Below are 25,822 nucleotides of genomic sequence, written 5' to 3' on the forward strand. Positions count from 1 at the left end.
TTCCCAAATCTTGATCTAGTCCAGGGAGCAAATTTAGCTTGCAGACTTTTTTGTTTGGTTTGTTTATAGTTTCTTCTTAATTTCTCTGATCTTTTAACATTGGCGTGCCGCACAGCTCAGTCCTTGGTCCTCCTCTCTATCTGCACTCACTCCCTTGGTGATCTCTTCTGCTCTCATGGCTTTAAATACCACTCTATGCCATAAATGTCAGGTTTACACTTCCAGTTATGACCTGTTTCCTAAATTCCAGTCATACAGTCAACTGCTTACTTGGTATCTCTACTTAAATATTAAGTTTCAGTGTACCCAGAATCAAACTCCTGATCTTTACCCCAAATCTTCGTGCTCCATTTATGAGTTTTTCCCATTTCTGTTAAAAGCTACTCCATTTTTCCAGTTGTTCAGGCCAAAGACTTTGCCCCAGTAACAGAGAATCTAATAGCAGAGCAGAAATCAACATCTCAGTCTCCTGAGTTTTATTCCAATGATCTCCCTTCACCACCCTGCTTTAACACACACTATAGATATAGGCATGGTGAATGGATGACATGTGCTGCCACCAAGGCACCCACACTTAGTTGCCTAGCACACACTGAGGTCCCTTCAGGGGTTTTTACTAACTCCCCTTCCTGATGTTCTCAGATGATCCATTTAATTGTATTTAGGATTGCTGCAAGAGTCTGCCTGTTTACTGGGGCTTTGGTAGGTTATGACGATAAGTGAAGGCTGGAAGGTAGAGTATAAAATCAATACTAGTATAACAAATGAGTAAAAAACCACAGGGCAGCAAGAGAGCAGGGAGAATGCTAGTATTCTGTTTTGAAAGGCACAGAGCCTTCTGGGAAAGGGACTGCATCTAACCTACAACGAAAAGCAAAGATTAAAACGCTTAAAAACATCATCCTCACCTCTGAGCTGACCCATCACAGAGTTTTCAGCTGGCCATCTCAGATTGACCCCTGCTAGAGCTGACTGACAGCAACTCCCCAAGATGAATGAAACCTGAAGCTTGTTCTTCAGGATTCTCCAGCCTCCACCACATACCACACACATACACACACATGCACGTGTACACACACACACGCGCGCACACGCGCAGAGCCACAGAAGTATGGTAGGGGGACTTGAAGCTAGGAAAGAACATAGCTGTAGCAACAGCATTTGGTTGCAAAAGAGGGGCTGTCACTATGCCCCACTCTTGCTGTGGGGCCTTAGATTTGTGTTCTAGCTGGTTTGTGTTGCCATTTTACCTGCTGTGCCTTTCAGCAATGGTAATTGCCCCTTCCCATAAGCCAAAGGCATACTCTGTTAGCGTTGGTAACAAAAGCTCTGTAGTTGCAACTGCTGCAAATAATGAGAAAAAGAGATAGAGGATTGGACAAGGAAAGTAAGGACACTCTTTACAACCCTCTGTCTTGGTTTCTGACTAGGTTCTAAAGAAGCAAGACAGGATTGGCAAGACCTTCTGTCGGGCAGATGGCCTTGTTATATCACAGGCCAGAATGGTGAAACCACTGATGACTCAGTCTATTGGTTTGGAGTGCTGTATAGACCTGAGCCTGAATGAACGAATGAATTGTGAATAAATGAATGATAATTGAAACTTATCTTTCATTATTATTCAGTGACTTTAGCTAGCTCTACCCTAGGCATTTTTGGAGCTTGTATCCAAGAGAACAAGGTCTGGGTCAGGAGCAGTGCTATTTGAATTTGTTCAGTTTAATGGTTCATGGTGTCATCAAGTTGACTATCATCAGTTCAGATTTACTGTGCTTAAAGGACACAAAACGGATTTCCAAAGAACTTTGTCCTTGGAAGTGTACATTAAAACACCTGGCTTGGAAAGCACCACTTGAAGGACAAAATGGCAACATCACCTTTGAACAAAAAGCCAGGTGCATACAGAGACCAAGAAGCCAAAGGGTAATTGAATTCTTGTTATTAAAGGTGGTACCTCCAATAATGCATGATCTCAACCCTTGGACTTAGCCACAAAATGTCTAATAGCCTAATCTGTTTGATATGATGATAGTCATGAAGATAACACTCTTATTTTACATAGAATGCAGTACAAAGGCAATTGTAGCCACTGTGAGCTGCAGGCAAGCTTTTCTGACAACCTGTCTAGTGGGCCCCATCCTGGAATGTTCCAGTCCTAACCACATCGCCTTCGGCCTGGCATCCCCCTGCCAAGCACCCATATTTATGGTAATGGAAAACAATAGGTGTAGGAGCTTAAGGTCCCCCGGGCTGGCTGAGAAATCCAGAGGATTTCTTTTGCTTAGCCAAATAAGGCCACATTTGGAAAAATTATCCAAAATGTGTGTTCTAGCAATATGCATTTGTAGCCAATAGAATTTCATTGAAAACAAGCTTTGGGAATACAATGAAAGAGAAGAATGCAGGAACTAAAATCTTAGTTCAGAAGTCTTTTTGTGCCAAAATATAAAGGTACAAAGTGATAATCCTTGCCCAATCATGCTGAGACCAAATTAGGAAGTTTTTCACTGATGTTCCACCCCCGCGATCTCTCCATTCTGATTTATTTTTCTCTTTTCACAAGTCCTCATAAAGCCCTATCACCTCCTATATCAGAGGAAAACAATCCATTCAAATCAAATACCCATTCAAATCAAATAAGTATTAGTCACTTAGCAATGTTACTTTGAGTAAAGTACTGGACATGGGACACGATGTAATTTTTTTTTAAGGCTAATGTGTGGTTAAATGGTCAGGTTGTATTACTTCAGGTCGTAGACTTAGGTTGGAATTCCAGCTCTGCCACTTGCCAGCTGTATGACCTTGGACAAGTTACCTTGAGCCTCAGTTTCATCATCCATAAAATGGAGTTGATAATACCTAATTTGTAGGCTTGGTCTGAGGATTCAATGGAATCATTTACGTAAACTACCTGGTGCAGAATAATCACTGACTACATGGTAGCTGCTACTGTTTGCATTTAAGAAGAGGAACACAGGGCTCTGGTAATATCATCATGGAAGTGAGTGTTCAAGACCCTTGTCTCAGTCTTGAATTTGTCACAAATATGTAATAGAGTGCCAGTTTTGGACCCAGTGTCCTTAGCACCCTGAAATGGCGGAACTGTTCCCCTTCACTGGAGGAAAGATCTTGCTTCTATTTTGTTTTCCATTATATAACCAGCAGAGTGCCAAGGCCATCATAATAATAAAAATAACAACATTAACAATAATAATGAAAAACATCATATTGATGTTAGGTGCCAGGTAAGCTCTTTATGTGTATTAACTTATTTAATCTACAAATAATGAAAAGAAGATACAGAGAGCTTAAGTAAGTTTACAGCAGTCTGCCTTCAGAGCCCATGCTCTTAACTACCATGTTATATCTGAGCTTAATAAATAAATAAATGCTAAGTTAATTCATGGACTGTCATTAAACCCACCAATAAAAGAATATCATATATACCTTTTGCAACTTCTTTTTTTCCTTTCATGACTTCCCGATTAAAGATAGCAAAATCAAGATTTTTTTCCTTCACTCTCTTCCTCCTCTCAAACATCACTCCCAAACAACAAGGAGAACAAGAAACAGAAACAATAAACCGCCATATCTAATGGCACTAGAAGATAAGTGGCACTTGACCACAGAATATGAAGATAGAAGGCTGCTACAGGAGTGGTAACTGATTTAGCAGAGTGGAGAGTGATTAAATCTAAGTATCTGAAGAGGGGAATATTGGTAAGCAGCAAGCAGATTTGCTCCCTGTGAATCCTGGAAAGGCTTAGGAATTAGAGGCACTATGTACAGAAGTGGAGGTTAGGCAGAGCACGAAAGAGGGATGGCTTTGGATGTCTGTGTAAGGAGCAGTTAGACTTCTGCCATCCCACTTGTACTAAGGAGAACCAGATCTCTGCAGGAAACAGGTTAAACTGATTCAGAGCAGCTCTAGAGCTGGGACACTTGACCCAAATGACAGTGAGAGTGAGGTGGGCCATAAAAAAAGAGTGATGAAGTTAAAGTCTTCATACTTAATGATGAGAATCCCAGTCTACTTCCCCCAACATGGCTCCTAGAAGAGTGACAACCAGGATTACAACTCCCAGGAAGGAGATTGAAACATTCTTCTCTGAAGAAAGTGACTGGCTCAAGAGGCAAGATCTACAGGTATTGGGAAAAAACAAACAAACAAACAAAAAAACAGCTGGCAAGCCAATTGCCCTATACTGAAGCCTACAGGTCAACATAACCACCATGTACATACACTTTCAAATTCTCCTTTTAAAGCTTCACTCTTAAAAACATACAGATAGCCAGGATCATCAGACATTTAAGGAAAGCTTCCAAGATTAAATAGAAAGACCAAAACAAAGAAGCATGAAAAATTAGGAACTGAGGGAAACACAAAGAGCAGAAGAAAACTTCAAAGAAATTATAATGAATATCTTCAGAGAAATATGAGAAAATACCATATTCAAAAACAGGATGCTATAAAAATAGAATAATCAAACAACTAGAATCAATTATTGGAACTTAAAAATATGATAGCAAAAAAATTTTTTTTAATCAGTAAAAGAGTCAGAACAGCTTTTTACGTCAGGACGTGGGATCTACCGTGTGGTTCTAGATGCAAAGGAAAGTTCCAAAACGTATGGGAGGTTTGCTGGAAAATGACTTGGTTAAAACTTGACAATCTTACCAGGAGCATCCTGCAGGTCGATGAATACTAATGAAGCTATGACCATCACCGATTGATGATGAACAGCTTCATTTGAAATGACAGGGGTCGCTGTCCGCCTATTGAAAGAGGCCAGTTTGCCATGAAGTTCCTAAGGTGTAAACATGTCTGGCTAGTGCCACGAGATTTACTTGTCTGTTGTATGAAAAACTGGTGATCAGGAAAAGCTCTTCATTTTATGGACACGGAAAGAAAACAAAACTCAAGACAGATTATTTAATTTTGAAATTGCATTTGTAAATAGATTTCTGAGCCAACATCAAATCTAGATTAATGCATCCATAAGATTCAAGCCATTTCTGTTTAATCTTGTCACTGCCCTAGAGTCATAACCTGTTAGCCAGTATATTATTGATACTTTCTAGCTCTGAAACTGTTTTTAGTGGAAAATTCTTTTTCAGTTGTCCAGCCTTGTAATTAAATAATTCTGAGTGAAAAAAAAAAAAAAAAAAAGAGTCAGAACACAAACTTAAGGAATTCTTCAAGGAAGAAAAGCTTAAAACAAAGATACGGGTGATACAAGAGAACTAATAATACAATTAAAAAATCAACCCAGGCAATCTTCTATCCAACTAATATTTTCAGAAAGAGCAAAGACAATGTTGTTGGGGAAATTATAAAAAAAAAATAACATAAGAAAATTTTCTAGGCAGAATGAGCTTCTAGATTGAAAGGCCCCACCAAATATACAGCATAATACATGTCAAAGACCCGAACATAATCATGAAATTTCATTACTTCAGGAATAAAGAGTTAACCTTAAAAGTTTCCAAGGGAGATAAGGAGGAGTGAAAACAGGTTGCTTCAAAGGATCAGGAATAAGAATGACGTTGGAGTTCTCAATACCTACGGTGGAAATAAGAAGACAATGTGCCATGTCTTCAAAGTGCTAATAGAAAATAATTTTTAACCTAGATTTATATATTTAATCAAACTATCAATCAATAATGAAGCTAGAATAAAGACTCTCAGTGCAAAATTTCAAAAGTTTACCTCCTGTATACCTTTTTCAGAAGCTACTAAAGGATGCACTCAACGAAAATGAGAGAGTAAACAAGAAAATGGGAGTCATGAGAGTCATGAATAGTGAATCCGGCACAGAAAAAAGAGAAAGCGAATTTCCAGGGTGATGAAAAGAGAGATACTACCATAACAGCCATACAGCAGCCTTAGGGAACAACAAGTTTAGATTGGAATAGGAGGACAGAGAGCCTCAGGAAAAACAAATGAAATTGATAAGGGATTTAACAGATTTTACTGTGTATAAAATTGTTTTTATGTTTTTGTTTTTTGTGGGGGTTTTTTTGGGTTTTTTTTTGCGGTATGCGGGCCTCTCACTGCTGTGGCCTCTCCCGTTGCGGAGCACAGGCTCCGGACGCGCAGGCTTAGCGGCCATGGCTCACGGGCCCAGCCGCTCCGCGGCATGTGGGATCTTCCCGGACCAGGGCACGAACCCGTGTCCCCTGCAGCGGCAGGCGGACTCTCAACCACTACGCCACCAGGGAAGCCTTAGTTTTTTGTTTTTTATAATTTTTGAATGGGCAAGTGTATAAACTAAAAGAGGATGCAAACCACTTCTATAAGCAATATAGCCTATATATAGAAATTTCAATTCCATTGGAAGTTATTGGGCAAAGGAGAAATATAGCCATCTTTCTCATACATTTGTTTACTCATTTACAATCTCTCTTTCATTAGAATTTAAGCCCCATAAGAGCAGGAACAAGTGATATGCTAGTAAATGTTGGCAACAGCTCTATGAAAAGGGAAAAAACTCTTATTTGTAGCATTTACCAATTTCTGTGGTGTTAATACCCTCAATGCCTGATTCAAGCTACCAACATGATGCCACTGAACACAGTGTTTGGCAAAGAGGCACACAATTAGCTTTTATGAACTGGCTCCAACACACTACTGACAAAAATCCTGTCTTGTTTACTGTTCTGTCTGAAGTTCAGCATAGTACATGGCACATGGCAGGTGCTTAATAAATAGTTGTTGATCTGTTGACTGAACAGGAAAAAACAACAGGAGCCAAGGGATAAGCAAACATTGAGCTACATAATTTGATCTGAGAAAATACCATTTGGAATTCTGAAAGTGAGATAATTTTGAAAGCTGGAACTATTGAGCGATTCTGTGCCAGTAATCATAAAACTTCAAGAGAGCAGGAAGTTGAGGTCAGACTGTAACTTAGATGCTAGGTCACCATCAACCAATAAGGTCATCCTGGCCCCCAAAAGAAAAGGTGGAAAGGAAGTAGCTATAAGCCAGGCACTCTGCTAGTCACTTCACACGTATTACTTTGTTTAATCTTCACAATAATCCTAGAAGCTGCACATCACTAACCCACTTTACAGATGGTAAAATTGAGACTCAAAAATCTAAGTAACTTGCCCAAGGACACGCAGCTAGTAAGAGTGAGAGCTGAGATTTAAACCCGAGTTTGTCTAACTCCTTATCATATATTCTTTCTGCTATACTAGCTCCCTTCAAAAATACCTTTTAGCAATGTAATTTAGGAAAAAAGGGGGTTTTGTTTATCAGAGATGTGAAAATAATTGTCTCACTCTTCTATCATTCTTTGGTTATGAAAGTAAAGCCAAGGCACGTGCAAAGTGGGGGTGGAAATGTATCCAAAAAAGCTTTTTTTTTTTTAATAAGCTTTAGAGTCTTTGTTTTCACTTTCTCTATTTCTTTGTCTAAAGTAGCGTACAGGCTGCCTAGCAACCACACTAATGGCGTTTTTTTTAACCTTAATTACCTTATGTTTTCCACAAGCTCAAAGAGATTGGATCAAACATTAAGAGTAGAAGGTCTGAATTTTTTTTATCAAAATATCTGCTCATACATATGAAACACACACACACACACACACACACACACACACACACCTTTCTATTTCCCTCAATCCTGTGATTAAAGTAAAAAGACGACTTAGTCTTGTATCTATGTGATGCGATATCATTGGATAAAAAGTACAAAAATTCACCATATGATTGCTTGCCTATAAATACACCAAACAACTGGTTTGAGCAATCATTCTTAGCAGTTTGAGGGATTCTTGCCTTTCTTGACCAAATCAATGAATTGTTTTCAATTAAACATGTGTGTGTGTCCTAAAAGAAAGATTTATTACAAACATACCTGTGGCAATAAAGTTTAAATCCCACATTGTTAATATCTCTGCTGGTCACTTTTTTTTATTAGAGCAAGAATCTGCAAAATCTTTGTTATCAGTACTCAGGACAGAAGGAGATAAGAAAACCTAAGTTTCATCTGAATCATTCATTCAGATAGAGAGGCAGTGCACAGGATAAAGGAATAAATAGTATACACAAAGGAGAAGATCATGGAGAATGTGAGTGTTGGGCACAACCACCAGCCTACCTGATAGCCTTCTTCCTTGCTAATGGAATTTCACTTTTTTGCACGCTTTTCCAGCAGCCATAAGAGTCAGTCACGATGGTCTCATTCCTCTTTCTAAATTATTAGTTTGGGTATGGGTATGGGACACAATTGTGACCAGGAAAATGGGGGGAGAAGTCTGCTTGAGGAGCGTTTGGGCAAGATTTCGTCACTCTTAAAAAGAGACACAAGAGAGGGACATTCCCCATTTTTGTCTGTAGACAGTTGCACTTGGACATGATGTCTGGAACTGTAGCAATCATCTTGGGACCAGGAGAAGACCCAGATCGTGAGGGCAATCTAGCATGCTATTATAAAGTGGAAAGAAGAAAAGAACCTGGTTCACTGATAACATCACTGAGCAGCTGAATTAACTGACCCTAAAGCCCCCATATCTTCCAGTTTTGAACAAAAAACAACTTGGGCCATTTTGTGTTGAGCTGTCTCTTAGTTACAGCCAGAGCATTATAACTAATGTATTAGTTATAACAGAGCATTATAACTAATACAATATGTTAGCAAATGCTAGAATTTTTAAACTTATTCATGGGCCATTCTGAAAATGACTGCCTTCTACATCTGGCCTCTAACCTATAAAAACCCCCTCTGTATTTTTTCTAATCTAACTATCTTTGGCCTTCCCCTCTTCCTCTCATATTCCTTGTCTCTTTTGTATTTTTCCCTCTTTGTTTTTGTCTTTTGTCCATTTTTTGGTCCATTTTACTCTTGTCCATTCATTTCCTTGCTTTCATCCTGTCCCCACTGCTTTTCCTTCCACTAGCCCTCAAATGGCTGTGATTTGATCTGAAATACGTTTATACATATATTCATCTATACATACATAAATATTATTCCTTGTATATTATTAGGGAGGAATTCTTCCCCATTCCAAATGATTCCTTTCATATAGAGATAGCTCTACTAACAAAAAACACCTGACCTCTTCAACCCTTTACTCGTTCCTTCCCACAAAGGAGTGACTTAATCTGACTGGTTAGTTTGGAAGGAGAACTAAACATGTGGAGCCCAAGCCTTCCTAACTTCTTTCTCTTGGGAGTAAGCTCCACTATGCTCTTTCAGGCTGGACGTTTTACAAAAGGCATGTCCTCACGGGGCAGAAATATAGGGGTCCAGCAATGCTGGTAACTAGATGGAGAAGTCTGATCAACCCCTAGATTCAATACTGGGAAACTCAAATGCATATAGACAGAAGCTGCATTCTCCAGCACCAGCTTTATCAATAATAATGGTAATATCTTCCTATATACCAGCTCTCCTATTGTTGAATTGGTTCCAAACTCGGGTGAGAAACAAGATTTCTTTTTACTAGGCCCCCTTGAACGGCACTAGTATATATTAAAGTTTTGTTTCCCTGTTCTGAAACACATTTTATTTCTTCTTCATGGCTGTATATGTTATCATTGCAGGTTGCTCGAAGATTTAAAAAAAAAAAACCTCCAATAATGTATCTTTGTTTTATAAATGTTTTCTGCAAACAAAAGGTGTTTTTAATTTGTGTGTGGTTGCCTGCTGTTGACTGAGTTTCCTATGGAATAGAGGCACTTGACAGGAAAAATATTTACCTTCCTGATTTTTGAGGTTTTCTGTTCATGATTAACTTGTGAATCTGCACTTACTTGATCTGACTCCAGCTTCTCAGGAATTTCACCTCTACCTGCTGCCTCCATAAAGGCTTGATAGAAGGTCTTTTCTTGGGACTCCACTGTAATGGTCAACACAGCATCATAGGCTTCCCGGAGTTTTGGATTGTTCCTTAGAACCTGGTAGGGGGTATGCTTATAAGGTAAACTGTAGAGCAGGGCGTCATAGGGAACAAAGACATAGGTTCCATCAGTCATTTTCAGATCGTGAGCCCATTCCAAGAGATGCGTCTGAGTCTCTCCCCCAATCAAGGTCGAATGCATACACATGATGATTACTGAAACCGACAAAGCAGGGAGGTTATGGTGGCAATATGTTAGTAAAATATAGTACCAAAAACTACAGACTGGGAGAAACAAATAATTGTATTATAACCAATTTGTAAATGATATCTACCTTATGTCTTTAAGATGAACAAGATGTTGAAACCCTGAGTTGAGGCTGAGGTATTTCAGGGACTCTAATTAGGCAATAGGGAAAAATCAGACACGTCTACAGGCTGCAGAGACTGGTACTAGACTGAAATAAACAAATATAGCAAGTGGGAGGTAGCATAAAGAAGAGGCTTTGGAGTTGGAAAACCTAGGTTTATATCCTAACATCACCAGTTACTAGCTGTATACCCTTAGGTAAATTACTTAACCTCTCTCGGCCTCATTCATAAAATGGAGATAGTAAATATGTACTTCGTGGGGCGGTAGTGACGACTGAAGGGGGAATACATACAATGGGCTTAGCACACAGCGCTCAATAAATGGTAGCTATTATTATACCTAAGAATAAGAAGGCTAGAGGGAGAAGATGGGTGATATTCCCATAGCCACTGTTGCTTTTTATTGCCTACCTCCTACAGACATACATTCTAACAGATGTTGACCAACTGTTCCCACCCTTACCAAGGCCATTATAGACAATGAATGGTACTAACTCACACTCTGCTATAAATGCTACTAATATTACGGGTGATATGTTCAATTTTAAAAAATCCAACTTCCCTATAATAGGAATTACTTTGCACTCACTTTAATTCTTCCTAGACTTATGAAACTATGTTGTTTGGCAAGGCTATGCTAGAATAGAGTGGATTAGTGGAGGCCACAGTTGAAGAATGACAGCTAGATCATGAGACTGAAAGTCTTGTATCCAATTTCGCCCTTGGCATGTTAAATGAGTTTAGTTTAAGCCCACTTGTGCTTCACTGCCCACATCTTTAAAATGTAGATGCCAATGCATTTCACAGGTACATTGAGTAGTTTAATTAGATAATGCCTGGCAAGTATTCTGAGCTCCTTGAAGAAAGGCAAAGACCCTACTGCCTTTGGTAACTATTAATTATACATGCTTACATGGAACCTTTAATCTCAGGAACTGAGTATGCTTAAACTACGTTCAATGACTGGTCTTTGGTATTTACGTATTGCCTCATCTATTTTCAAAAACCTTCTTTGCACTTGTTAGATACCCTCAGAAAATTTCCCCTTTGAGCCAGAGATGGTACCCTTTATTTTTTAAGGTGTACCTAGTAAGTTATGAAGTTGATTTAGACACCAAACACACACACCGTAACTTGAATTTTCAAATGACCATTAACTCCTTCAATATAATTACCCTGAGAGGTTCTACACGTATTCTGATGCGCAAACCTTCCTTTGAATACTCTAGGGATATCTTCGGAGCTAGTTCTTGAGCCACACAAGGAATTCAGCCTCCCTTGTTCATAATCACACATTGTATGATGGGAAAATGGAGTGACAGAGAGGTCCAACAAGGCAATGATTGGATTTAGAAAGAGAAACTAGAACCGAAGGCCCCTAACTCCCTAAGTTTGGCTACACCATTAAACATGAATCACTTTGGTCAAATTAATTCAGTAACATGTCCATTGAGGGGAAAAACTGAGTTTAGTCAGGTGCTTCGGGGTAGCTGGTCAGTTCTTCCAACAGTATCCTTGGCAAGCGGGTCAGTATTGGGATCTTCTACAAAAACAGAGATTAGATTATGAGACCAAGGTTACCCAGTAGAGGTAAAATTCATTTAATTAACTTAAAGGAATATTAAAATTACTCCCCTGGATGGGAAATGTTAAATAGAACTAAGTGCTTTGTGTTGGTTGAAATACAGCAAATATTTTAACATATACTATGTGTATTGGGTGCTGCGGTGTGCCAGTCAGATGCAACCCTCAGGACTGAAGCATTCATTCTCCTAGCTGCTGGGAATTTTTGGAGATAATAGCTGATACCTCTCAGGGAATTGCCCTCAGCTGAGGAGAACCACCATAGTGTGTTGGGAGCTGGCTTGTGCTGGTTCACAAAGGACTATGGTTAAATTTTCACGGATATTATGAACTAGTTAATGTCATGTTGGTAGCTTGAAATTGGCCATGGTGGGTGTTATAACACCATGGAAATTAGCAAATGCTACAGATCAGGGCTTTCCCCTCCTCCCCCGATAAACTGGCTATTAAACAATTATTATCACATTGCACCCCTTTCTCTGTATCTGCCTGTACCCAATGACTGGTCAATATGGAGGCATAAAGGCCAACACTCCTTAATTCTGGACAACACTGAAGGGCCACCCCAGCTCCAGAGCTCCCACAGGGACTCGCTGGGACCTTTGTTGTGACTGCATGACAGTTTAATTTTTCCAATCCTACTGCTGCCTCTCCTTCACAGGTGTTATCCTTGAAAGCATTCCCCCAATAAGCTTCCTGCACACAGATCTCCATCTGCCATTCTTTTTACTAGGGTACCAACTTGTGACACTGGTTTAGAGCCCCACTGTACCCTGAACTGACTTCTGTCATGGCAGTTACAAGATTCATTGCCTTATTTATTTATGTCAGCCTCTACTATGAAACCATGAGTTCCTTGAAGTCAAAAACTGTATTTTATTTCTGTATCCTGGTACATATTATATACCCAATGAACGATGAATGTTTGAAACAATTTCAGAAAGAGAAGTTTTGTATCTGGGTATCTTTTGTGGGTTCCTTGAGATGCGAGACATGGGCATTTGGGATTGCTAGTATGGAGGAACAATTCGAAGGGATGTTTGCTGGGCAGGTAGATAATAACATGCCTGTGTTTAATGTTTAGTGTCATTAACTGTGCTCAAGACCTTACCCTCCCGTTAATTTTCCTTTCATTGGCCCACACAGAGGACATTTTAGGCAGAGTCAGAATTTTTATTACTGTAAAGACCCTTTGAGACCATCTAGCCTGTCTTACTCCCCCATTATTTTACAGATGATGAAATGGAAGCCTCAAGAGGAAATGATCACAAGCTACTCTATTTTTTGCAAGGTAAGACTTTTCCATCGAACACGATTAAAACAGAAAGCATAAATACTGAATTCAAACAGCACCATCTTAATTTAATAGATTGAGTGCTTTGTCAATAGGGATTTGTAGATGCATCTGTTCTACATGATTATTTTACTAAATAGCTTTATTATCTCAAAATGACATTCATTAAAATGGGATTTTACCTGTAAGTTGTCAGGAAAGGATTAGTGGACAGAAACCGTAAATCCTTGACAAGACCTGGGTCAACAGGTGATCACTGAGTAACATTAATTTGTAAGTTTCCATCCTGATTGTTAACAGTCAAGCCACTCTATAGCCTAAACAAGGACCAGGAGATACATCCTCCTGAGATCCCATCTCACTAGCATATGACATTAGCGCTTTCTCTGAGCCACCTGAGCCCCAACTGAGTTGTCTAGTAGCTATGTCTTCATACTGTGGTACCCACTATGGCAGGCTGCTCAGGACCCTCTCTTTCACCCTCAATGCTAGCAGCAGGAAATGTCTAACTCTAGGAGAAGCCAATCCCCAAGTCACTCAATTCCTACCTCTCTTCCTATATTGAAATACTCTATCCAACACTTCCTCGAGGTGGAGGAACTATGTTTCTCCAAAAGCAAATTTTATTTCTCCCAGATTACTGGCTATGGAGTGCTTGGTGGAGGAACCTGAGCCCAGTCTCACACCTTGTGAGATGAAAATGGTTTCACTAGCTATTGCTGAAGAAGTTCTTAGTCATATTCATATTGTGAGCCCACAATACTGCTCCCAATCCACAGAAACCCCCCATTCTATTGTCCTTAATTTTCATTTTAATCCTTTTGTGACATTTCCTACCACTAACCTTCATTTTAACCTATTTTGTGTTAACAAGTGTTGAGAGATGGGAGAGTAAGCAGGTCAGAGGAGGGGGGGGCATGCAGTGTGGTTTATCCCAGGTCTCACATTCCCCCAGGATTCAGCCCCATCTGGCCACACTCTGAAACAAGTAGGGTCACACCTTCCTCCCCTCAGTTCTCCCCCATGCACTCTATAAAATGGATACATAAAAAGAGGGTTGGGAGGCTCTGGAATCTGCATGTTTCCCAACCACCGCCCAAAGTGTGATTCAGGGCAGGAGGCCCTCAAACCACAATTTAAGAACACTGTAGTACACGATGTGTGGCTATTTCTATCGACTGAGGACACTGCACACATTTTTGGCCTTAAGTCCTGAGACCACCACTTAACTTACCTGCCACCAGTGTCAAACTGGTCCAAGTAGCTCAGCATGCTGTCAGACACATATTACATTCAATGGCCATTCTGTCTGCATCAGATCGTGTTTTTTCTTACCCAGTAAAACTGTTATTACAAGTACTTATATTGCCTTCACATTGCTGCCCAGCTTACGTTTCTAATATTTCTCCATACTTTGCAACGTATGTTTTCTTCAGCTTTTCCTAAACTGCTACGCAGGTAAGGCCTCCTAAACGCAGGAAGCCTAGATGTTTAGAGATTTCCTCCTGGGCTGGGTCTTCAATAACTATATCATTACTGATAGTGGACCCATTCGAGAGAGCAAGTTGTCCTTTCACCATTTACATTTACTTACATTTATCTATACCAAACTGTATACCAAATCCCCTATCAGCACTAAGGCTCTTGGCCGTAGTATTACAGTATCACTATTCTTACTACTGTAGGAAAACTGGGGCGATACTTGTTACCTTGAGGCACTTAAAAGAATTTCATCAGTGGGCTCAAAAGTTAAGAGAGAAAAATAAAATGGTAGGGCTAAATTATACACCATGGAACACAGGGTGTCAAGTGAGTAAGCTTTAGGGGCATCCCTCAAGTGGACAGGAGGCAGGAGAGCATGTCTTTCATTAAACCAGTGATTCTCAAAGTATGATCCCTGGACCAGCAGCATCAGCACCACCTTGAACTGGTTAGAAATGCAGATTCTGGTACCCTATCCCAGCCCTCCTGAGTCAAAAACTCTGGAGGAGGGACGCAAGCCCCCCAGGGGATTCCGGTCACGCTTAGGTTTGAGAGGCACTGCTTTAGATCAACCTGAATACATATCCTAGTTTTCCCACTCACTAGCTGTGTGACATTAAGCAAGTTATTTAACCTCTCTCAGCCTCCAAAGTCTCATTCGTGAAGTGCATTAAATAGTAATTGGCCTTACTTTATAGGGAGGTTGCAAGAATTGAATGAGATGGTCCATATAAAACCCTTGCAAAATGACTAGCATATAATAAATTCTCAATAAATATTAGCTGTTATCATTGCCATTATTATTATTGGGTTTTTTTTTTTTATGTCAAGAATCTTCAATAGATGGAAGAGGCCAGCCAGGTCCCTGACAATGAGGTAGTAATAAAGTATCTGACTTTGGAAGAACAAGAGGGAAGAGATATGGGAACATACGTATATGTATAACTGATTCACTTGGTTATAAAGCAGAAACTAACACTCCATTGTAAAGCAATTATACTCCAATAAAGATGTTTTAAAAAAAAAAAGAGGACATTCTGACTGTGTCCTAGTTACCGTACATCATACTGTAATGAAGCATTCCCAATTTGGAAGGATTTAAAGAAATCCCCAAATGGTTCAACAACCTTGTAAACCCAAATTGAAAGGATTTCACAATCGGCCAAGCATTGATAGGCAAAAAGGTGAGGAGAAGGGAGGAGGGCTCGAAATAGCCATTTGAAAAGTTCTCTAAAGAGCTTTTTAGTGGGGCCTCCTGCTAGTCTTTGTTGAGAATTAGCAAAAGAACTTCTGGGTAATTGCAATCCCTCAGGTGCTCTGCCTGGTGAGTGATGCTCTTTTGTGCCATTGGATCAAAATCTCCAGCAGGACTGATGGTTTAAGGAGCGGAGAGTGAACTGAATTTTGGCCCTCATGCCCACTCAGCTAGATTCCCTCGGGCAGGGAAAGCCACACACAGCAGCCCTGCCTGTAAGCTGAGGCCTTTGTCCTTGATTAATATTTCTCCTATATGACTTTGTCAGACACAAAGTTAATTGGTAATTGCCTCTGAAGCTTAAAAGAAGTGAGCTGACAATCTGGGAGAGGCTGAATCCTGAATCCCCCCCTTCTCTGGGACTTCATTTACCCCATTCTTTGGTGTTAATAATGCATACAGCTACCTACTTGTTATGTGAGATTCACAGCTGTTGTAAAACTTGGAAGAAAATACCTTGCTCCTGGATAACCCTGAGGATTAAATGACATTATCTATATGCAAATACCTTGTAAACTTTAGAGAGCTGTTCACATGTAAAGTGGTATTATGGTTGCTTTCATTGTCTCAATGGCAGCCTCTAGTAACACCCCTGCTGTTTCCCTTCCCAAGAGCCCACAACCATTATTATTGTTATGATCATCTTTACTATTAAATTTTATCATTGTCCTGCTGTTGTGTAAAGCAAAATTTAGACCAGTTTCTGAGAAAGACATTCCTTCTGACTCCCGTGATGTGCCAGTGATAACTGGAAACATAAATACAAGGAAGAGAAGTGGCACAGCAGCTCTACCCTCCCTCCCCACCACTGTCTCTCACTGCCGCCACCACTGCCACTGCCACATGGGGCTTTGGTCACTGTTATAGTGAGTAGGTCAGACAAAACCAGTCTTCCAGCTATTTCCATTACTTCCAAATATTGCCAGTCCTCTCCAAAGGAAGGGATCCCTTTCCACTATATTTTGTACATCACAAAAGGTCCTTCTCTGAAGGTTTACTTGGGGGTCCACAGTGTTAAGAAGTAGTCTCATACCCAGCAAAATAAGGAAGAGGCCAGGCACTGCCTTCCTCAGCCCTTCTCAGCTGAGGTCACCACAAAAACCTCAGTGCTCTTTCAGTCCCAATAGTCAACAGCTAGGAATACTTTCACAGGCTCATTCCTACCAGTTGCAAGGGGCTAGAAGATCAGCTAGAGATTTGATCTAGTAGATGCTGGATATGGTGTATTGTAACCGTCCTTACTGCTCAGTTGGCCCAATCCATACTCATTAACTTCTAGCTCAGTTTCTCACCAGATCTCCCATTCTCTGACTGGACTGGAGATGTGCCCTGAACCCTAGGCCTCGTGGCTGAAGTCCCGATACTCTATTTATATTCATACTCTGAATCATACTCCTATTGGCTGAGGCACTAGTCTCAATGGATGATCAAGTGGACAACAAGCTTACCTTACTTTAAGACTCACTCCCCTTCTGCAAGTCCTCCTGTCATATCGCACCCATCACTCGGAGTGCCCTCAGATACCAAAAACTAGCTGTGCCAAGTGTGAGTACTACGCACGCTTTTGGACAGTGCACACTCAGGTGCCCGAGGTCCTGCTCAGGCCGCAGCTCAGCCAATGGCTCGGTTTCCCTGCATCCGCCCCAACCTACCCACGTTCTGATTCATAACGCTGAGCTCCCAGCACACTTCACCTGAGTCTGCCTATGTTTTGTCAGAAACCCGGGGCAAAATCTTGGAGAGCAGAGCTTTGTCTTCTCTCCCTTTTATCTCCCTTTCTGAGTCCCTACTGCACTTTCTGCTGCTTTTCTCCTACCCAGGGTCTTTCTTTGCTGCATAACCACATACCTCCCTCTCTAGGCTTCCAGCCTCCTGCCCCCTTACCGCCATCTTAAAATTTTCATTCTCTTAGTGAGCTGATCCACACTGCTATACAGAAAGCAATCTGATTAAACAAAGTCATATTGAGACAAAAATTTGTCTGGTTACTTCAAGTAGGGAACATTTATTTGCATTTTCTTGAACTTGAAGCAGTGGTTCTTGACTCTGGCTACATTTTACAAGCACCTGGGAAGCTCTTTAAAATACCTTTGCTGGGGCCTCACCACAGACCATCAGAATGTCTGGAGGTGGTACTCTGGCCCCAATCATTTTGAAAAGATATCCAGGTATTTCCAGTGTGCGGCCAGAGTAAGAACCATTGACCTAGAGGAATGCATCTCTAATAGTACGGCGAAAATATGTACATTTGCTACCTCCCTGCCTCAAAAGAATTGTGGGTGGTAAACACTCAATCCTTACTTCTCTCAGTCTGACAACCCGAAGAGCTTCGGGGCCTGGATTTATTTAACATTTCATGGTAGAGGCCAAAATGTCATTTCAAAGAGCATACTGTTTAGAATGGGTGGGATGTGAAACACTCATGGAATGTAAACTTGCAGGAGACACTGGGCTTCATGAAGATTTGTAACATATTATAAAGTTACGATATTAAGTATGTTAGCCTGTTTCTGGCGTGATTCCTCCCTGGAAATGGTTGTATATCTTTAAAAATAATTCTGTGCTCTGCTTTGAAAGAATCAAGCTCTATTATGAAGTAATCAGAGCCACACTGATTGCTTAACATTTATAGGATCTTGTAGACTGGAGCTGGAAGCAGACTACTACAGTTCCTGGAACTAAAAATTCTTGCCCTCATCCTCCCATAATGATCATAATTAAGGTCCAATACTGGAGACACCTGAAGCTTAAAATGGGCTCCTGGGTATAGGCCAGCCCTAAGCTGGACCATTCTCTAACAAGTCCATTGCTGTGTTAAGGAAATGACTGGGACCAGGACTAATCCTAGAAGTTATCAGTTTGACAAGTAGTTTCTGAGCTATCTGTCCTAAAGCGATGGAGTGACTGCAAGAGAGGATGAGCAGTGTTCCCACAAATCACTGCTACTTTCCAGAAAAAAGGTAAAGTGGAGATTAAAAAATTCGAATAGAAAAAAAATCAAAACCAAGTGTCACAAAGGCTTGCAGTATGTATATGTAAAAGACTTCCATCTGATTTAAGAAGACCAGGAAAGAGCCCTCCCCTTTCCCAAAATGCACCCAACTCGCCCTGGGTCAGTGGGTCAGTCCTTTGCTTTACACTTGGTCCATGGTCTCTGCAAGAATCATCTTTGTTTGTGTTTTTTTTTAAAGAATCATCTTTGAACATAAAACTTCTCTTGGGAGGGGAAAGGTTACAATTTAGGCAGGCTTCTCATTTTAATATGCTTTTATGTATCAGCTAGCTCCCTCCATATCGGCTTGTTGTGTGCTGCAGAGAGAGAAGCCCTGCTTTCAGGGAGTGGAAAGTGAGAAGGGGTGGGTGTGCATCTTTGAGTCCAGAGAAGACAGGTTCTAAGTGAGATGTGATGACACAAGGGCACTGAGCACCTATGAGGGAAAGTACCCAGAAGAGAATCAACGGTAAATCTCCCTTCAGTGACTAGACCAGACAAAAATAGAGCTATAAGAACACCGCTTCTTGGCTGATCTGAAACTGCTGGGGTCCTAAGGGCATGGAGGGTGTGTGACCACAGTTGCTCTTGATGCTAATCTTTCCCACCCAGGTGCTGAGATAGGCTCTGTTGAAGCAGGATAGTCTTGGGGCCCGAGTGTGATTGAAAGGGAGCAAATGCATGAAGAACTGGAGAGTGATGTGCTATCCTAGGGTGTGAGGATAGGAAAATTTTGGACATTGTCATATCCTTTCACTGAAGCCACATTTAAAGCTGAGCCAGAAGGCACTCACTGAGAATTCTGTCTGCCTGGCGAATCCGCTGTAGAGCTTTCTGGATGCTTTGGCTGTCTTGTCCTGTGGTCAGGACGACCCCTACAGGTAGGCCGCGACTCCGAAGAGCACTTGCAACTCGATGGGCTGTATGCACCCAAATGTCTTCATCTGAGGAAATGACTCCAGCGTGAGCCCACTGGAAATACTTCATGACGGTTACCAGCACCCGGATGGGAGAAGGGAGTGTCCGAGAAAAGGTCGGGTGGCTATTTTTATTGTCTAATTCATAATTCACACAGGCCCAAGAGAAAATCCCTTTGTCCCAGCTGTTTCCCAGGAGTGAGGCTGCCTCGCAGTAGCCAGGGTTGGCAGGGCCAATAAATCCTGAGGCCATCTGGTGGTGGGAAATGAAACTGGATAGAGCCCTGGAAGCCTGGCAGTCTTCGTTGAGGATCACGTATTCAAAAGAGTAACCCAGGTCAAACGATGGGTCCTTGTTGATCCGCTCAATGGCTAACCGAGCGGCAACCTCGGGCAGGGCCTTTGAGAACAACGGATCACAAGTCCAAGGGCCCACCACCCCTATCTTGTAGGGGGGTGCCCATATCCGCTGTGGGAGGGATGTAAGGGCCAGGAGGCACAAACACCACAGGAGCTTGAAGGATGCAAGGCCATGGTGCCCTCGCTGTCTTCCGGGAGCCGCAAACCAGAGCATAAGGTGAGAGAAAGGCCAGGGTCCCAAGAACAGAGCTCTCCTGCTTCCAGCAGGCTAATGAAGAAATACTGGAAGGTGAGTCTGCTGTCCCGAGATGGACACTGTTGTTTCCAAATGCCTGTCAATCAGAAGAAAAGGTATGTTACTCACATTATTCCTGAAACTTCTGGAAATGACAGTTATGAAAGAATGGCAAAGGAATGGCAGTCCCTACACTAGAAGATTCTCTCCCCTACCCTGACCAAAAGTCCTCCTCTTCCTCTACTTCCCGTAATCCTTATCTCAGGAGATGGTGCCTCCATCTACCCTTCACCTACTTGCTCCAGTCAGAAACCTGGTAGTCAGCTGAGACTCTTCCTTCTTCTCTGCCCCTCATTCAATCCATCACCAAGTACTGTTGATTCAACTTCAGTAACAGTTGCTCATCTCACAGTGTTGTAAGGATTACATGGATTAACATACAGCAAACACTTTTAACAGGGTTTGGCAGGTCATTAACTTTACATTAGTGATATTTTTATCATTATTATAGTTTCAAATATGTCCATGTTTCTCCACCACACAGCCCTCTTGGGGACAGACACAGATGTAAATAGATAATGGCAAAGCAGAGTAAGAAGTGCTATGACTGAGGCAGCCCAGACAGAGGAAAACAGAGAGGATCACCCAAACCCAAATTTCAGGGGAGGAGAAGAGGGAGGGGGGAAGGACGTCTCTCTGAGTTAAGTATTGAAAGAAAAGTTAGCCAGGTGAGTGGAGTTGCAAGGGGTCGTTGCTAAGAGGCTTCTAGGCAGAAGGAACAATCTACAGTAAGGCCCAGAGGTTAAAAAAGGAAAAAGATATGCATTTGTTCCGCTCAGGTCTGTGATGTCAACCAAGGCAGGGGCCAGGTCACCAAGAGTCCTATATGCCATTCATAAGTTTTTAGATTTAATCCTGTAGATAATAGTTTTAAGCAGAGAAATGATGTAATAAGATTTTCATTTTCTAAAGATTACTCAAGTAGCAGTGTGGAGAATGGGTTGGAAGGGGGCAAGACTGGAGGCAGGGAGACCAGTTTGGAGGCTGTTGTAGTAATCCGTATGAGAAATGATGGCAGACCAAGAAAGTGGTAGTAAAGACGTAGAGGAATGGAGATGAATTCCACCAAGATTAAAAACATCAAAGAGATTAAGAAGGTAAAGCCAATAATAACTTAGTGACTGACAAGATGTAGAAGGTAAGGGGGAAAAAGGAGGACTCCAAGATGATTTTGGGCTAGGCAACTGGTTAGAAAATGATATAAGTCTCTGAGATAGGGAACACTAAAGGAAGGGTTGGGAAATATAATGTATTCTATCAGACACGTTGAACTGATGATGCCTGTAGAATATCCAAGTAGCAAGATCCAGTTGACGATTTGACATACTGGATCTTGTAACAGAAAGCTGGGCCAGAGATATAAATTTGAATGTAATCAATTGATAGAGGGTAATTGAAGACATGGCAGTGTATAAGATCAACAAAAGAGAGTTGCAAAGTAGAGAAAGAAGTCAGAGGACAAAATCCTGAAAACCCACAACAATTAAAAGTCAGGCAGAGAGAAAGGAGGTTATAATGAAAACTTCCATGAAAAGTCCAGAGAAACAGCAAAATCCAGGAGACAGTGATATCTTACAACACAAGGGAGATGACACTTTGAGGATGAAGGTTGTTTATCACATCTCACACTCTGTTGAGAAGTCAGGTGAGCTAAATATAGAAAGGTCTCTGTCCATTATATTTGGATTCAGAGAGTAAGGCTGCAAGTGGAAGGACCCACAATGAGTCAAAAATAAATGGGGATGGGCTTCCCTGGTGGCGCAGTGGTTGCGAGTCCGCCTGCCGATGCAGGGGACACGGGTTCGTGACCCGGTCAGGGAAGATCCCACATGCTGCGGAGCGGCTGGGCCCGTGAGCCATGGCTGCTAAGCCTGCGCGTCCGGAGCCTGTGCTCCACAACGGGAGAGGCCACAACAGTGAGAGGCCCGCGTACCGCAAAAAAAAAAAAAAAAAGAATGGGGATGAATGGAGTGGAGTCAGTAAATGTGGAGAGTTCTTTCAAGATGATGCATGCAAAGCCTTTCTCCACTTGGCCCTTGTCTTTCCCTATACCCCCCCCATCTCCCTGTTCTCTCCTGATGCTATAGTAAATTTTTTGCAGTTCTATAGACATATGTCACATAGTCTGCCAAGCATAGGATTTGGAAAATGCCATTCCTTCTGCCTGAAATGTCCTCCTCCTTCCTCCCATACTTCACTTCCAGATTCTCCTGATGAACTCTACCTTCGAGACCCAAATAAAGTGTTCCCTCCTCTGTGCAGCCTTAATTAACACCCCCAGGTTGAGTTCATTGTTTTTCCACCTGTGCCTTATACCCATTAGGAAAGGCGTTCCTCTGATTTACAAACTGTCCCTGTTTCTGGTCTGTGTCGTGACAGAGCTACCGAACTGTTTGCTATCTCTGTATTTACAGGACCTCATACTTTCAACTACAAGGGGTAGGCAATGAGGGCAACTCTCTATGGGGAACAGAGCCCACTGTACTGGGATTTCCTAAGGATCTTCTTCATCGCACTAATGCCTAGCCAACACATAGTAGGTACCAGATAAGTGTTTGTGAAATGAATTAATAAAACACTAAAGTTGCTCCAAGGCCAAGAATAACCTCACTAGATATAAAAAGAAGAATTAACTGCTTGGGGGAGATAGTAATGAGGAAAATCCTTAGGGAATTTTTAATTCCAATCAAAGATCAAAATAATGGCATGGCTCTCTTCAGGGTTAATAATTGGCTCTTGTGTGACTGGGCTTGCCAGCAATAATTCTGTCTGGGCCGGGTCTGTTGCTTATCACCTTGACTTTCACCCCTAATTTTATGAGAAAGCCTGACTCTTCAAGAAACCAGTCAGTGGCACATCTGCTGGATCTTACAGACGTACCACAATAGTATGCCCCATCATTTGTACACAGGTTAAAATGGAGCACTACTCAGCCATAAAAGAACAAAATAATGCCATCTGCAGCAACGTGGATGCAACTAGAGGTTGTCATACGAAGCCAAGTTAAGTCAGAAAGAAAAAGACAAATACCATGTGATATCACTTACATGTGAAATCTAAAATATGGCACAAATGAACCTATCTGCAAAACAGAAACAGACTCACAGACATGGAGAAGAGACTTGTGGTTGCCGAGGGGGAGGGGGATGGGGGAGGGAAGGACTGGGAGTTTGGGATTAGTAGATGAAAGCTATTATATATAGGATGGATAAACAACAAGGTCCTACTGTGTAGCACAGGGAACTATATTCAGTCTCCTATGGTAAACCATAATGGAAAAGAATATAAAAAAAGAATATGTGTATAACTGAGTTACTTTGCTGTACAGCAGAGATTGGTACAACACTATACATCAACTATACTTCAATAAAAAAAGAAAAGAAAATCAACTAATGATAGTAATAACTAAGTAAAATAAATAAATATAAATAAATAAATAAATAAAATCTACTCGTCGCAGCCCTTTGAGGTAGATACTATTATTACCCTCATTTACAGATGATGAAACTGAGGCTCAGAAAGGGTAAGTAATTTGCCTGAGGGCACATGGCAGCAGGATGGGGATTTGTATCCCAGTTGATCAAGCACTGCCTGCCAACAGCCCCTAATCTATGAAGTCACTGAGACAGTCCTTATTATACCTTCTATGCTACCCAGATAGAGCTCGAATGATTCATTGGTGGTTTTTTAAAAATCCCTTTGTTCCCTATGAAATAATAAATTAAGTAATGAGGGGGAGGAACAAACAGAAATTTATCATCCAACTAGAAGAAATTTGCCACCAGTGTTCCAGCCAAACCTGGGGACCCCTCACTGAGGGTGCAGTATTGCACAACTGGGGGTGCGGGCCTCCAATCACATTGTACTCTATGTGAAGCTAATCCTAGTCTTTGAGAACAGAAGTCTTGGGAGTACGACCTTTGGCACGTTAGTTCTGTTTCTTAACTGCTTCATCTACAAGATGGAGGCAAATTTAATCGAACGCTTTTGAGGTAAGGGATTAAATAAGATAGAATGCTGAGCACGCAGTTGTCCTTCAGTAAATACTAGTTCTTCCTTGCTGTTTGGAAAGAGGACTGCTTTGGGAATCGGAAGGCCTGGATCTTGAACCCAGATCTGCCACTGACTCACCATGTGACACTGAAGATATTGTTCCCCCTTCTAGGTGCTTTTTCTCCCTCAGCTGAACTAGAGGATCTTCAAGTCCCTTTCTTCTCTGATGTACATTGATCCTGGGATTCTGTACTTCTTCCAAGCAGTGACTTTTCTAAACCTCTGCACTATGAAACTTCTTTCCGAATTCATTCAACATTCCCTAGGCTCTGCTGTTCTAATTAGATTTCGCTGGAGTGGTTTGCACTTACTCCCATCTGGCAGATCTAGTTCCTGATCATTTTAAATTTTGGTCTAGAATCCTCTACCAAGTACCTACAATGTGAAGTGCCACCCCCATGCTGTAGTTATACTATACTGAAAATCTGGATTCCTAAAACCATTCACTATCTTATCACTATGAGCAAGGGTACATTGAGAACCTGTTCTGTGCTAGGCCTGTAGCTACAAAATAAAAAGTGGGGGACTATAGGGCCTGGCCAAGAAATCTTACCAGGAAGAGAACTATGTACATCAGGACGAAGAGAGCAATAATAGCCACCAACATGGCTCAGGTGTAAAAGGTCAAATTTGTAAGTTCCCTGCTTGCTTTTGCTCACCATGGTATCTCCAGGGCCCTGCACAGGGCCTGAAACATAATAGGTACTCAGCAAGTGTTTGTTGAATAAACAGTGAAGAGGAGACATGGAGCACAAGTGAAAGGTTTTATTACCATGTTCTTGAACAGGCTTTTGTTTTAGGCCTTGCAAACTCTTAATGGGAATGTAAGATGGTGTAGCAGCTACGGCAAACAGTATGGACATTCCTCAAAACATTAAGAATAGAACTACCACATAATCTAGTAATCCAATTTCTGGATATACATACCTAAAAGAATTGAAATCAGGCTCTCAAAGAGATATCTGCACTCCCATGTTCACTGCAGCATTATTCACGATAGCCAAGATATGGAAACAACATAAATGCCTGTCGATGGATGAATGGAAAAGAAAATGTGGTAAATACATAAAATGGAATATTATTAAGCCTTTGAAAAGAAGAAAATCCTGCCATATGCAATTACATGGATGAACCTGGAGGATGATATGCTAAATGAAAAAGCCAGGACAAATACTGTGTAATTCTGCTTATGTGAGATGTCTAACGTAGTCAAATGCATTGAAGCAGAGAATAGAATAGTGGCTGCTGAGGGCTATGGAGAGAGGGAAATGGCAAGTTCAATGAGCAGAGAGTTTTAGTCCAGCAAGCTGAAAAAGATCTAGAGATTTACTGTACAACATAGTGCCTATAGTTAACAATATTGTATTTTG

The 25,822-nt window shown here is 41.3% G+C and overlaps 1 protein-coding gene across 1 annotated transcript in view; it reads right to left on the reverse strand.

Annotated features, from left to right (window-relative positions):
• The window catches only part of GUCY2F (guanylate cyclase 2F, retinal), an 84,926-nt gene extending 59,867 nt beyond the window's left edge, over positions 1-25,059 (reverse strand). Inside the window, exons 1-3 of the mRNA XM_065900243.1 lie at positions 25,006-25,059; positions 19,622-20,372; positions 9,763-10,064 (exon numbers count right to left, since the gene is read on the reverse strand). Of these exons, the coding sequence (XP_065756315.1) occupies positions 9,763-10,064; positions 19,622-20,372; positions 25,006-25,059 (1,107 nt within the window). The remainder of the gene's footprint in view (positions 1-9,762; positions 10,065-19,621; positions 20,373-25,005) is intronic.
• Positions 25,060-25,822: the final 763 nt, after the last annotated feature.

The sequence above is a fragment of the Phocoena phocoena genome, chromosome X, assembly GCF_963924675.1.
Source record: "Phocoena phocoena chromosome X, mPhoPho1.1, whole genome shotgun sequence".
Lineage (NCBI taxonomy): Eukaryota > Metazoa > Chordata > Mammalia > Artiodactyla > Phocoenidae > Phocoena > Phocoena phocoena.